Genomic DNA, 14156 nt, shown 5'->3' on the forward strand with positions numbered 1-14156 from the left:
TGAATTCGTTACGAATGACACCTGCAACACCAGCTCGTAAAGACTGCAGGCGCGCTGCAAGAACGCCTTCGGCGACGAGCAGTCGTTTACGTTTTTGTCGACGCATGCTACGTGACGAGCAGACTTCGTTTTACTTTCATTAGCAATTACGCTCACCAGCAGGGCAACATACTATCGTTTACAACTTGTCGTTCACGCTTAATGGTCATGCCGTGCAGCAGCTGCAAGTATCGCTAACCGCAAACTCAACTGTTCCGCTTAACCATCGGGAGCTCTGCCTGAATGAAAGCACGAAAAGGCTTGCCTTCTTGTTATAGCCAAGGCGAAGCACCGGCGCGGGATTCTGCTCTGTGGGCTTGTCTAGAAAGTGCTCGGAGCAAACCTGCGTGTTACGCATTACGTTCGTAGGGCGCAAAGTTGAACGTGGCACCAAAATATACACAGATCGAATACTCACTCGTGCATTTTCACTGGGTTGGTAGTTCTTCCTATTCACTGCAGCTATCCACCGGTGGCGCAGCTTGTCATTCTTCGTTGCGGTTGGAAATCGGTGCAGGCTGAAAACACCGCACCGGCACGATTCCCTACGTGTATTGTGCTCTTCGCAAACAGCGCTAAGCAACCTGCTCCTTTTCCGCTGGTTATTTTGGCATCCAAACACGACGCAACGATGCCCAGATGACTTCTTGTACTTTGGATTCGCGTGAACGGGCACATTTCCGCACTTTGGAGTCCTAGAGCTAGCGCTAGCCATGTCTGCTGGTCGCCGGCGAACACGCTTTGGCAGCCCAGAACAAAATGGCGCTGGTCGACCGGGCAATCCGGGTGCGAGAGTATGCGTTCGATTAGCCTGGGTGCGAGGCTAGCGTGTTCTGGTCTATAAAGGCGCCAATACACTTCGACGTGACCCGGCGCGCGCGCGCGCGGTGGTTGCGCTACGTCACGCCAGGTCGGCTACGCCGCGTCAGGCGTAAATCCGTCCCCCTACAGTACAACGCCGCGCCCCTGCTGCAGCTGTAGTAGCGCATGCGCAGTACACCGCGCCGCTCCGTGGCGCCTGTCGTGGAACATCGAAACAAATCTTTCGCGCGCTTCTCAGTCGGTATCGACCGCGGGCTGGACTGTTGCTCGGCGTCGGCACGGATGCAGACACATTCCGCAAGACGAAATTAAGCAGGAGACACACGGTACGATTCGGCGTCCGATCCGACGTGCGGCATACTACGATTCGGGACACACGGTGCGTGCATCCGAAAGATTGAGCGGCGCGTAAGCTCCGCCCAGATACAGTCATCCCCTGCTTCACTACATATCCACACCGAAAAACACAATACAAACAACTCTGCACAACACTGCTTCGCTTTACACGAATACTGTCAATAAAATTATGCCCTTGCGAGTGACGGAACACTTCACGACGGCGCGTTGTCTACTGACGGCTCCGCCAACAACCAGTGATAGGGCCGGTAGGCCTAGCTAGGCGGACGCTGCGGCCGACGGCGCTGGCGATCCAACGCGAGCTCGTCAAAGAGCGTTTATTTTTGCCAAAACAATTAACACTTTACATTTAGGTCGCCCGTAATTAAATACAATGGTTTACTCGACGCAGTCGTTGCGAAGGGCAAACGTGCAAGCGAAGCGAGCAGCCTCGCTCAGACGGTAGGTGTGTGCTGTCTGCCCGTGAAATGCCCTCACGTCACGGCTCCCGATCTCGCCAGTAGCTTGGTGCTAGTTTATTAGGCGCTGCTTTGCATAACAGGCACACGTTCGAGATAATTCTACTGAACTGGTAACTATTTCGTGTCGGAAACAAACCGCAGCAGGCAAGGAAAAAAAAAAAAAAAAACTGCGAGAAACCGGCCAGCCAGCGCCGCCTCCGTGAAGGGAACGTCAGAGAACGTCACATGCCAGCCACGCTGTCATTGGCTGCCCTCGACGAGAGAGGGCGCTAGGCGCTAACTTGCTCGGCGCGGTCGGCGCGAAATGCAGTCGGTTGCATTCGGCGCCGGACGACGTCCGAGCGCGCCGAATGCCGCCGGTCGCGTCGGCGCCAGATGCCGCCGGACTGTAGAGGGTCGTGTTTTCGCCAACGTAACGTCGCCATGACGAGCGCGCGCGCGCGCGCGCGTTACGTCGGAGTGTATTGGCGCCTTAAGAGACGCCGCCCTGCGCAGCTCGACATAATATACGAAAGACACATAAAAAAGCTAGAGGTTGTATACTTATTATAGTCAGGCGTGGGTCCAGGTTTTTTCAAATGAGAGGGGGGATTTGGCTTTGAAATGGTGATTGATGATGATGATAATGACGACGACGATGGTAAGTGCTTTACGTGCTCGCGGGTTCTCTTAAACAATTATTGAAGCTTTCTTGTCTCTCGAGAGAAAAATAACAGTAAGAGGTGGGAAGAAGGAAGCTTGACGAATTTGTCACGTGCCGTATGCCGGCGCTGCGCACACAAACCTTAAGGGGCGGTCAGGACATCCTGACATTCCCCCGGAATGCGCGCCTAATTATAGTATAGATAAAGTTAACGGCCACCCAGACACCATACATGCATCGGGCATTGTACAATAAGAAAGGCTAATCGCTATAGTATACATGAGCCTGTCGACATTTGCGGGAAAGCGACGAAGTTCCAATTGTCTGGAGGTCAGCGCGCCGCAGCTGCGGAATGCACGCCGCCCTCACCGGTTGCGTCTCAGCGCACAGCAGGAGGCGCAGACTGACGACGCTGCTCCCATCACAAGCGAGGTTGGCAATCGCGTACGGAGCAGCCCGAGAACCGGCAGGTTTCGCCACTCGACCTCCGCGATCGGTGCCGAATATGTTGACCAAACTACGGCCTTCGCGCGCGCATGGCTTTCTTGTTAGCGTTCGCACAGTACAAACACAGAAAGAGGCGACCGCTCTCTGTACGGCCGCCGCTTGCCATTGTTCCTGGCAGACTTTCACGACAGAATTTTGTGCGAGAGAAGATCGGAACGAGAGGCGGAGAGCAAGAAGCGCGAGTTGGACGGAGGTGGGACTACCGGCGTACGCACTCAACCGGAAGCCCGCCAGTGACCGCTGGGCGTCGTGGCGAGCGAGGGGTCGCTCGCCTGTGCGCCCTGGGGGCCGCGCGAACGCCGTTTTCGTCGCTTCCGTACCGGGGGACACATCTCACGACTGCAGCCCAGTGGGCGCCACCGCTCTTTTTGCCTGGCGGTGAACGCGAGCGTTCGAGCAGAAGAGCCTGTGCTGCGGAACACCTGCAGGAACCGATAGATTCGAAGGCTTGCTGAACCCTCGTCCTCTTCGCAGCCTCTTCTTTCCTGATCACTCTCGTTGAACACGCACGCACACGACTGGGACCCAGAAGAAAAATCGCTATGCCACTCTGCATGGCGACAGATTCCATAAAACCAGTTGCGCGCGCATTGTCCGTACATGTTACCTCACAGCACTTCGCCTTCGGTTATAATGCATGCTGTCAGGATTACCTGTCCTACTTCTGATGCTTGTGCTCGTTCGTCCCACTGGCCACACACACACCGACATAATTCCCAGTTTCTCTAAAGAAACCAATGAGTACGTGTTTTCCCGATTGGGCAAGCAGGGAACTTCAGAGAAAAAAAAAAGCCCGTTAACCTCCGTGTTCTTGCTAGAGGCAACAGCGCGCCTTTCATCCCTCGAGCTAACCGTCAGCGAAGAGAGCACAGCGTCACGCTCCAAGAGAATAGAGAGGAAATGGGGGCGGCCGCTGGGAATCGGGCATCAGTCGCGCCCGGAGGATTACACACTCGGGGCAGCGATGCGCGACTTGCCCTTGGCATGCAAGCCTGCAAGGTTTCCTTCTCGAAGGAGGAGGAGGCCTACGCCGGCGGAAACGACGCTGTCGCGGGCGGCACGGCTCAGTCGCAGAGAGGCAGAGCTCGCGGGCGCAAGTGTGAACCTGTCTCACACCACTGGAAGCGCAGCTTAAAAAAGTCAAAGGCATAGAGCGACTTGAAGTGAAGCGTTCTTGGTGTGCCCTGCCTTCTGTATCCGTGTCAAGTTCCTTGCTCTAAATAAGGCACTAGCTCGATCACTGAGGCATCGAGATTCCTTAACGCCTAGCGATCGATAACGTCGAAGCCACGCAGCAAGCTGCAGGGAGTCGTGGCGCAACGCTGGAAGGCTGACAGCCCGCGTGCACGAGTGGGAGACGTCTGCGAGTCACGGCATAGTGTTCGCATTTCGTCACTGCATGCTTTGCTCTAGAAAAGTCGTACCGTTAGCGTGACTCTACGGATTTCAGCTGGCGTTGCGTTACCCAGGATGCTTTGCTTTCATTCTGTATTCTCTCTAAATTCGTCGGCTGACACCACCAGTGCACGGTTACAACTAACCTTTTATCGATGCCTATGAAAAAAAAAAAAAAAAACTGATTGATTGACAACAATCGTTCATCTTATCGCATTTCTCGGTGGATTCTCCTGGAGTTCATCAGTGCAATTGATGCTGCAGTTGTATACTGCGAACGTTTTTCTGGGCTTCCCGAGGCGTAGTGTACCTGTGCTGGGAAACGCTTGCACGACCGACATCCGTACACTACAGAGCATTCAAGCGCAAGCACTGTGGACCTGCCTTGGACTACCGACGCGTGCGTATGTTTACCGTAGCAGTTGCACGAAATCACCTGATCACGCCGCATGCATTACATTTGACGTTCATAGCACACATATGAGAAACCTGATAATCGGCTTTCATCGTTTCATCTGGCTTTCCGGCCTATAATGCGGCCATGTACAACGTACGCCAACGTCATCACCACATTATATCATGCCTGAAATCAGGTTTTACACCTGCTATAAAACAGCCGTCGTTTTCGTGGCGTGTGCACCAATCCAACGTGCAGGCTCATTATTCCTGGCATCAAAAGAAAAAGTTGCAGTGCTGTTCATCGTTGAAACAAGCAACGCTGTGATTCCACAACTAGATGCACGGTACCCGACTCCACGTTTACTCATATATATGCTGACGGTTCTGTTAATTCTACTAGTTCGGCAGGCACAGTTGTTACTACAGCGAAGTCTGTTGAATGAAGTCAAGATCAATACATTCACTCTGGTAGTCCTTTGGTAGCGGAGCTTTCTGCGCCTCGAGCTTATTCTTCAGAAGCCGCTTCATCACTGGACCATCTTTTGCGACGCGAAGATAGCCCTCCAAAGCATTTAAATTCATAGGAGCCGCGCTTCCCATGAACAACCTTTATCAGAGGTAAGACGTTTCCAGCATCGAGCAACACAACAGAGACGCGACATACTTTATCAGTGGCTGCTGCGGCACACCACAGTGTCAGTGGAAACGATCGCGTCAATTAATCCGCGCATTCTGCGCACGACAGTGGCAGGCAAGCGCTAATTCCACTCGCATGCGGAACAGACGCATGCAGCAGTTACACTTCGCTCCATGGCACGCGACTGTACCTTGGCATCGCGAACAGTCGCCTACACTCAATGACTCCTGATTCAGAGATCTGTATACCTGGGGTGCCAAGGCTTCGAGAAACTCTCCTGTACATACCGGTTGTGGATTGGTGTCGATTTTACGAAGTAACACTTGTGCATAATTGGGTGGACCAACAGCCTATACCTGTGACAATGTGGCTGCGAGGAAACAGCGCACATGTAGTGCGCATCTGCCCACATTATGCTATGAAAAGGCGGGCGACGTGCTCTACGTTAGAGACATTGGACAGCCAACCACTGTCACCGCAGATTAGGGTACACACACTATGCGGACAGTGGTCACAACGGCCGCGTGCGCTAAGACCAGCCGGAGCGCCACTTCCACCTACGGACCTGCGTGATATGCTGTGATAGTGGCGTATGTGCCTCCTCATCTTTCTCCCTTCCACCTCTTCGAATCCCTTTTCCCCCGCGCACAGAGGCAAACCGGCTAGCTTCCCTACCTTTCCTTTGACTCGTACAATTATCCGCTCGGCATGCACGTACCACATGCGCGGGGCTGCGAAAAGCCAGGCGGGATACGCGGATTCAGTTGACAGTTTCTTTTTCTTTGCATGCACGATAGCTCGCATAGTGCCCCAACTATCTAGCACGCAACACGATGACATGTCCGTTATAACTACATAGTATTGAAAGCTTATACACAACGGACAGCCACAGTGACGGCGTCCATCCCGCTAAAAAAAAAAATGCTCTTCGCAAATGTCACCGGTCTGAGCAAAACAACGCAGAAACCAGACTCCAGAGCATAAATTATCGTGTATTCGTTTTCGTTATCCGTCTCCTACGCACGCTTGCACAGTACGTGCACGTGGAAATCGGGAATGAAGGCGGGGATTGAACGTGCAGTAAAACAAGATACGGATACGCCGATGAAGCAAGTATTATTACTGAGGTTGCCTGTTGGTTCACGCCTTCGTTTCGTGTTGTCTTTGTCGATCACCAATTGTACCAACCTGACAGGGTTCCAGCACGCACACTGTATTTCATCGTCAAGTGAAACACCTGATGGACGTTCATTATCTCACCGTCTGCGCCAGTGTGTCGACGAAACGCAGGCCGAAGTACGCTGTCTCCAGCAGGTTCAGGTGCTTGTACACAACATCCAGAAGGTCCTGGCCTCGGGAAGTGTTCTGAAACGCAAAAAGAAAAAAAAGAGATAAATACGTCACTGACCATAACTTGGCGCTGTATATTCAACTAAGTATATATCTGTAACGTGTGTGCCGTGCTCCTAATATAGCGGTAGAAACAAGCGCAAAAAAATTTAAATTACGGGTTTTTACGTGCCAAATCCACTTTCTGATTATGAGGCACGCCGTAGTGGAGGACTCCGGAAATTTTGACCACCTGGGGTTCTTTAACGTGCACCTAAATCTAAGTACACGGGTGTTTTCGCATTTCGCTGCGGAAACGCAGTCAAATTCGCCCCATATTAAACGGGCTTTAGACCAAAAGTGGTTTATGTCCCCCTCCCTTTCTCCAAGGCGCTGAACCGTGTCTCCTAAGGGCTGCCTAAAATAGCGCATTTTCCCCTCTCTCTCTCTCTCTCTCTCTCTCTCTCTCTCTCTCGACTCAATGAGTTGATCTGCTGCTGTGAAAAGTAGCATGCCGATTCAACTTGCATCTGTTAGACGTAAATTCCGCCACATAGTCACAAGGCTGTGGTGGGTGACAAGGACAAAAAATTCGCAGTTCCGCCGAAGGACGCGCAGTACCGATTGCGATAGCAAATTAGTAGATAGTTGTACGAAGTAAGGATAGTAGTTTTATCGACCGTATAAACTTGTAAACATTCGCTCACTAACTAAATTAACAATGATAGAATACGTAAGTGTGACTCAACGAGGACGCAGAAAGAAACAGACACACGGAGACAGCACTGTCTTTGTGTGTCAGCTTCATTCTACGTCCTTTTTCAGTCTAGCTTACACATTCTATCACGGATTCAAAGAAACTAGCCCGTCATCGTGTTAGCCCGTCAACTAAGTTAATCAGCACGGTGTCACGCGCGCACAAGTAAACGTGAACAAACATTGCTCGATGACAGCGGCAACTGTCTGTGAAAATGCTGCAGAGTTAGGAATCGCGGCAGCATCGGCGAGCCAATTGACCTTCGCGCATGTCTCGCTTCAGCGCGAACGAAACGTCGAAAGCAGAGCGCACACGAAGCTACCGGCACTACGCAAACTCTGCAAACATCGCAGATCGCTTTGAAGATGAGGCCCGCGCGGGCGCGCACTTTAGCCACGTCGCAGAGCGCTTTCAAGACACGCGAGCGCCGGCAAAGCGTCCCTGCGGCGTCCGCCAAAGCCGTAGTAGACGCCGCGGTTGAGTCCACTCTGTACGAAGCGGCGAGCGAGGAGGACATCCCCCTCCTTCCTCGCCTCACCCCCTGCCTCGCGTGACACAGGAGAGAGCACGCATCCGGGCCCCGTTCCTCGGTCGCGCACTGGGTGTTTTTCAGTGAACCTATAGTGGCAATACAAAGTGGCACATACAAAGTGGATGTATATGCATGTATGCCACTGGCAGTGCCGCTCTTTAATGAACCGCTTTGACGCCAGCTTGGGTCACAGGGTATGCGTCACTGAGTACGTGCCGCCTTTCATTATAATAATTATAGAAAACATATCAACAATTACGCGTTAACCACTACATTGCTAATAGCGTTAAAGTCGCCGATAATCTCTAAAGGATGGATGCACAGCCAATTTTTACGTTGTTAGGATCGGCCTGCAGGGGTAATGCTCTGCAAAGCTATTTCAGCCCGCTGTACGTGCTTCGATCGACCCGCGGTGCTGGCGCCCTTCGGAGAACCTGCGAGGGCGACAGTGCTAATCCACCAGTGTGTTTGGAGCTTCGTGCTCGCATGCTGTATGCTTCGTTTTGCGTGCTCCATTTGGGAGCCACGCTAGACTGTCAAATGTATCTCTTGTTTAAAATGTAAATACTGTAAATAAACCCTGTATGCCTAAGTTCCTCCCAAGTTCCTCTCTACGACTTTCAACGCTTACAAATGGTGGCAGCGGCGAGATCGTCCGACAACTCCTACAACTGTATGCCAGCGGTGGGATCGTCCGACAACTCTAATAACGTCTAATCTTCTGTGCGCACGTAGTAAATGCCTGCCAATAAAGGGTCAGTCGGCGCTTGTCCCGCCTCATTTTCGCCTCCGTGTTGCTCCATGCACTTTACAAGCCCACTACTGAAAGGAAACCGCCGGAAACGTTGCGGACGGCGATGTTAGATGTACGATGAGCCGTACGCCATTTTGTACACCCAGTCGTGCCGTGTATGTTCACCTTCACAAGAAAGACGCTGCAAACAAGCAAAGGCAGACAGACGGCGCTCCAAACAAATATCTGCCGCAGATACTGCTGTGCGCCACTGGCGACGTAGGCTAAGTTACAAGTTTTCTCAGGGGACTCCTGGTGGACGAAAGAAACCTCACGAGCGACTATAAGCTCGATTACCAGCTTGTGTTTCAAACGAATCTTCCTGGGCCGGTATCAACGTAGTGATTCCTTTCGCTCGATCCCACCTCTTATCGTCCACCGCTCCCGACCGGCCAATACTGGAAGTAACGTAGGCGGAGGGTCGCTGGAGCGAAAAGGAATATAATTGGAATAGAACTGTTGCGTTATATTGGCACAAGTGACAATAAGTAAAAAGGATCTGGCATATCATAAACCAGCCTGGAAAGGACGCTATAAGAAGCAATAAATCAGGCTATCGTCGTCATCGTCACCGTAAACAGCCTATATCGTCGGTCTGAAGTCTCGCATTCATGCCCAGCCTACACTGTAAAAATGTTTACACACTCAAGGGTGTTTTCTTGTCGCACTGGCAACACCCTTATCGTTGGGGCTTTACAAAAATTTATAGAGGAAGCCAACGAAGCTCTAACTAGACGTGCGACGACAAAAAACGTAGTCATTTGTATGTAATCAGCATCAACTATGTAATCATTCTGACAGCTTTGGGCGCAAAGCAATATCCGACAGGCGAGTTTCATATCTCTCCCATAGTTTTCAACTACGACTTTTGTCATCGCACGTCTAGTTAGAGCTCCGTTCTCGTCCTCTATAAATTTTTGTAAGGCCCTAACGGTAAGGGCACGTTACCAATGCGAAAAGAAAACACCCTTAAGTTAGTACACATTCTAAATGTTATGCAGGTTTGCGTGGGTCGTCAAGGCTGAGGAAAACTCTTGGGACTATATCGTACAAAGCAGTTAAATAAAGAGGAATATACACGCACGCCGTGAATAAACTGAACATACACGTGAACCAGAGGCAACGTAATAGAAGTACAAGCCCTCACCACGGCGTCAACACCAATGACTAGCTCAGTCGTCGGCCGATCTTTTCGTTCGCACACAATGTTTCCAGAGCGCACGAATACGCCGTGTGGGCCGAATGAACAATGCGACGCATACAGTGGCGCGCATGCGCGGCCGCGAACAACGCGCGCGCGCGGATGCCCCGAGGCGTTGCTATTGCGGCCACGGACCAACAGAGCGCTGGCGCGAACCGGCTTTCGGACGTTGCAATCACGGAGCAACGGTGATTGCAATCGAGCCCTTCAAAGTTGCAGGGCACCTATATGGAGCGTGCGCCGTGCACGACGTATATGTGCGTCCCTTGTGGCCTGGAGTCTAACGCTGCAGAAGAGATCGCGCTACGATCCCGACACGGGAAGGCCGCATATAGTCGGACTCACAACCGGCTTGGTTAGCTACAGCGTCTTCACTTCGTAAATTTGTATATACACACACACACACACACACACACACACACACACACACACACACACACACACACACACACACACACACACACACATATATATATATATATATATATATATATATATATATATATATATATATATATATATATATATATATATATACCGGGTGCTAAGTCACTGTTTTCAAAATGAAGAAAAAATATGTGGCAGATAGCACAATTCGAGCCCATGAGCTAGTCTGCTACTTAAACAGGTGGACATCACTTGCACAAACAAATTGAAATGCATAATCAACTATTTAAAATTTATCTAATTAAGTTTTTAGCTATTTACCTGATAGCACGTATTGAAATTTACAAATCCTAGCCGGAGAGTTAGCAAGGCGGATCCGGTCGGAACGAATTCTCAGGATGACACCAGTTTCGAGACATTAATTCCGGAATTTTGTGGAGAAATGCATTGACGTTCCAGTTAGTTTTGTTCTTCAATACATAAAACGACGTTTTGTTATAAAAGTTAGTGGAATGACACTACATCGTTACCGCAAGTTTTACGCCGCATATCTCGTAAATGGTGTCAGTGTGTGTGTGTGTGTGTGTGTGTGTGTGTGTGTGTGTGTGTGTGTGTGTGTGTGTGTGTGTGTGTGTGTGTGTGTGTGTGTGTGTGTGTGTGTGTGTGTGTGTGTGTGTGTGTGTGTGTGTGTGTGTGTGTGTGTGTGTGTGTGTGTGTGTGTGTGTGTGTGTGTGTGTGTGTGTGTGTGTGTGTGTGTGTGTGTGTGTGTGTGTGTGTGTGTGTGTGTGTGTGTGTGTGTGTGTGTGTGTGTGTGTGTGTGTGTGTGTGTGTGTGTGTGTGTGTGTGTGTGTGTGTGTGTGTGTGTGTGTGTGTGTGTGTGTGTGTGTGTGTGTGTGTGTGTGTGTGTGTGTGTGTGTGTGTGTGTGTGTGTGTGTGTGTGTGTGTGTGTGTGTGTGTGTGTGTGTGTGTGTGTGTGTGTGTGTGTGTGTGTGTGTGTGTGTGTGTGTGTGTGTGTGTGTGTGTGTGTGTGTGTGTGTGTGTGTGTGTGTGTGTGTGTGTGTGTGTGTGTGTGTGTGTGTGTGTGTGTGTGTGTGTGTGTGTGTGTGTGTGTGTGTGTGTGTGTGTGTGTGTGTGTGTGTGTGTGTGTGTGTGTGTGTGTGTGTGTGTGTGTGTGTGTGTGTGTGTGTGTGTGTGTGTGTGTGTGTGTGTGTGTGTGTGTGTGTGTGTGTGTGTGTGTGTGTGTGTGTGTGTGTGTGTGTGTGTGTGTGTGTGTGTGTGTGTGTGTGTGTGTGTGTGTGTGTGTGTGTGTGTGTGTGTGTGTGTGTGTGTGTGTATATATAAGGATCATAACCTATTTGCTATGCTGTCAAGCTCGTTTCAACGACGTAATTATTAAAAAGAGTTTAATGCACACAAATAAGTTATTTCTTGGCCAGCACAATTATTAACGCTGACAGATATAAGAAAATGTGCGTTTATCACCAATAAACTACTAGAAATTTATTAAATTATCTTACTAATGAACCACTTCCTGGCCCGATTGCAGTTGCAGCACTTAAGCTGGGCATGTACATAACACTTAGCCGAAATCCTGTGCGCGGTTCGCTATAGTTTGGAGATATCCGCCCCAAATATCTGCAACGCGAAGTGCATGCATTGATGTTCCAGATAGCTTTGTCACTTGTTTACAGCCGTCCAGTCGTTTGGCCACGACGTCACTTTTCAGCGCCTCGTGTCAAAAGGTGGCCTGCGTGACTTGTATATGTACATAGCAGAGTGGATGACCGCTTTCAACACCCGCGAGATGACACGGAGACGACGAGGAAGGCGAAACTGTGCAGAACTGGACCAGCGCGATAGGGCGTGACCGGACTCTCGCACTGCCCGCGCGCTTGCGAGAGGCGCGTCCCGGAATAGACGGCATCACGCGACCCGGAGCTGTCGGGCAACACGCCCGCGCGCCACTTCGCACAGCTGCAAGCAAAGCGCCCAACGCGTCAACGCACAGTTCACAAGGGGTTCACTGCCCAACGGTACATACAAAGAAAGCGCCATCCACGGGACGGCAATATGGAGCATCGAAAACGGCGCCTCTCGGGAGGTCACGGTCAGGCCGGCGTCACTCAACGTGTCTCCACAGGCGCACATACGCGCGCACGAGCGTACTTCGAGAGCGCAGAGGAAGTGGTGCGGTACTTCGATCGCTCGTCCAACATGCCACGGCCGCGCGGGACCGTGCATCTGCCGAACCCCGACCTCATGACTCGGCTCGCCGCCTTCTCGCGCCGACGCGTATAATTGCTCCGTGCTGCTTCAGGATTTGGCTCCAAGCTAACGAGAAGGGAGAGACCGCCGGCATGCTTCGAGGCAGAGCCGAAACTGGCTCGCAGCAGCAGCTGGCGCATATGCACGAAACGCGCACTCCGAGTGACGAACACTTGTCTGTGATTTGTATGTCACTGTGCACGTCTGAAACGATGCCAAATAATTAAATGAACAAGTGAATGCGCACGGACAACAGAAACGAAGACGCCGTGGGGAACATCGCGGCCGGGGCAGGGGACCGCTCGAGCCGTAGTTAAACGGCGACACAGGCCGAGAACAAAAGAGGCTCGCAACAACTGCGCGCGGTCGCCGAAGGAGGAAGATGGCGACGCGGCCTCTTCTCGGCTGGGCGGTGCGTGCACAGCGCCCGCCGATCGCCTGGCCCGATAACCCCGCGCATGGGGCGCCGCGACGGTAATGGCCCGGGCTCCGTGGCACGAACGCGGGTCACACGATGGAACGCGGAGTGCACGCGGCAGCGCCCAGCGGGGGTGAGCAGGCGTGATCGGCCCGCGGTTCAGTGTGCTCTCCGCCGCTGCTAGTTAGCCTGTCGCGTGCCGGCTTTCGGGGATGGAGCCTATTTTGGGGAGCTGTCAAGCGCGCGCGCGCGTGGTCGTGCGCTTTTGCGTGAGCCATTGAGAGGTCCATTACCGCCTCTGACAAGGATCGGCGGTGCTGCGTCGAAGGTGCAAGCATGCGGGCGCTGGTGCCAGCGCTGCAGTGCGAGGGTCCCCGTCACGATAAGAACAATGCAGTTCACGCGCGTGTACGGCAGCTCGTGGCCCGATTCGGTCGTCCGCACTCCGATTTCTCCTGCGTGAGCTGTCAACCCGCAGAAGTGCTAAATATTCTGTGGGACAATAAATGAACCTTCCGATTTGGACTTAATGCATTGCGGACGCGACCTGAAGGTCAGCTTGCCAAACGCGGATATGAACAGCTGCACTTGAATACTTGGAAGCAGGCCCCTGATTGGGGCCTGCACTGGCCCCTAATTGGCTCTGGTTTTAAGGAGCGCGCCCTTGCGTCTTTGTTTCGTTTGTTTCCATCCTGCTCTACTTGCTTTACATTATTCTCATTTGTGATTACGCCAGCTGTGCGCGTGTTCGCGGATCCGCTTTAGCTCGTATTTAATGGTTCTGAAATACCAAGGATCGAATGGGGGGGGGGGGGGGAGGTAATTGCTCGCAAGAACCTCTTACAGGGGGGACGTGAGTAGCTGATTTCGCTATATCATCTCTCTAGCGATCACGATTTACCGGCAGCTATTCCAACAAGCAGTTGTTAAACATGTGCACAAGCAGCGGCGACCCGGATACAGATACAAAAGCGGGAATAACTCAATAAATACGTACGAATTCAACCAAGGTTGCCATGAACGGTACTGTATACAGTGTTCAGAAATCCTCTATCTCCACCATACTCTACCTAAAGATGCAAGACACCGCTATCGCAACATCACTGTGCCAAACCATAAACTTTGAGTGAAGTACTCCACTTCTCAAGCTTATACTGCTCCCACTAAGCCACCTGAATTTTCGCAGGCACTGAATTTTTTTATTGTCTGACCTT

At 51.7% G+C, this 14156-nt stretch overlaps 1 protein-coding gene across 5 annotated transcripts in view; it reads right to left on the minus strand.

Moving 5' to 3' along the window:
* Positions 1 to 14156, minus strand: part of LOC126543004 (band 4.1-like protein 4) — a 175868-nt gene that overhangs the window by 78231 nt on the left and 83481 nt on the right. For all 5 annotated transcript variants that reach the window (XM_055077551.2, XM_055077550.2, XM_055077552.2 and 2 more), the window contains exon 2: positions 6521 to 6625. In XM_055077551.2, the coding sequence (XP_054933526.1) occupies positions 6521 to 6625 (105 nt within the window). The remainder of the gene's footprint in view (positions 1 to 6520; positions 6626 to 14156) is intronic.

This window comes from Dermacentor andersoni, chromosome 2, assembly GCF_023375885.2.
Source record: "Dermacentor andersoni chromosome 2, qqDerAnde1_hic_scaffold, whole genome shotgun sequence".
NCBI lineage: Eukaryota > Metazoa > Arthropoda > Arachnida > Ixodida > Ixodidae > Dermacentor > Dermacentor andersoni.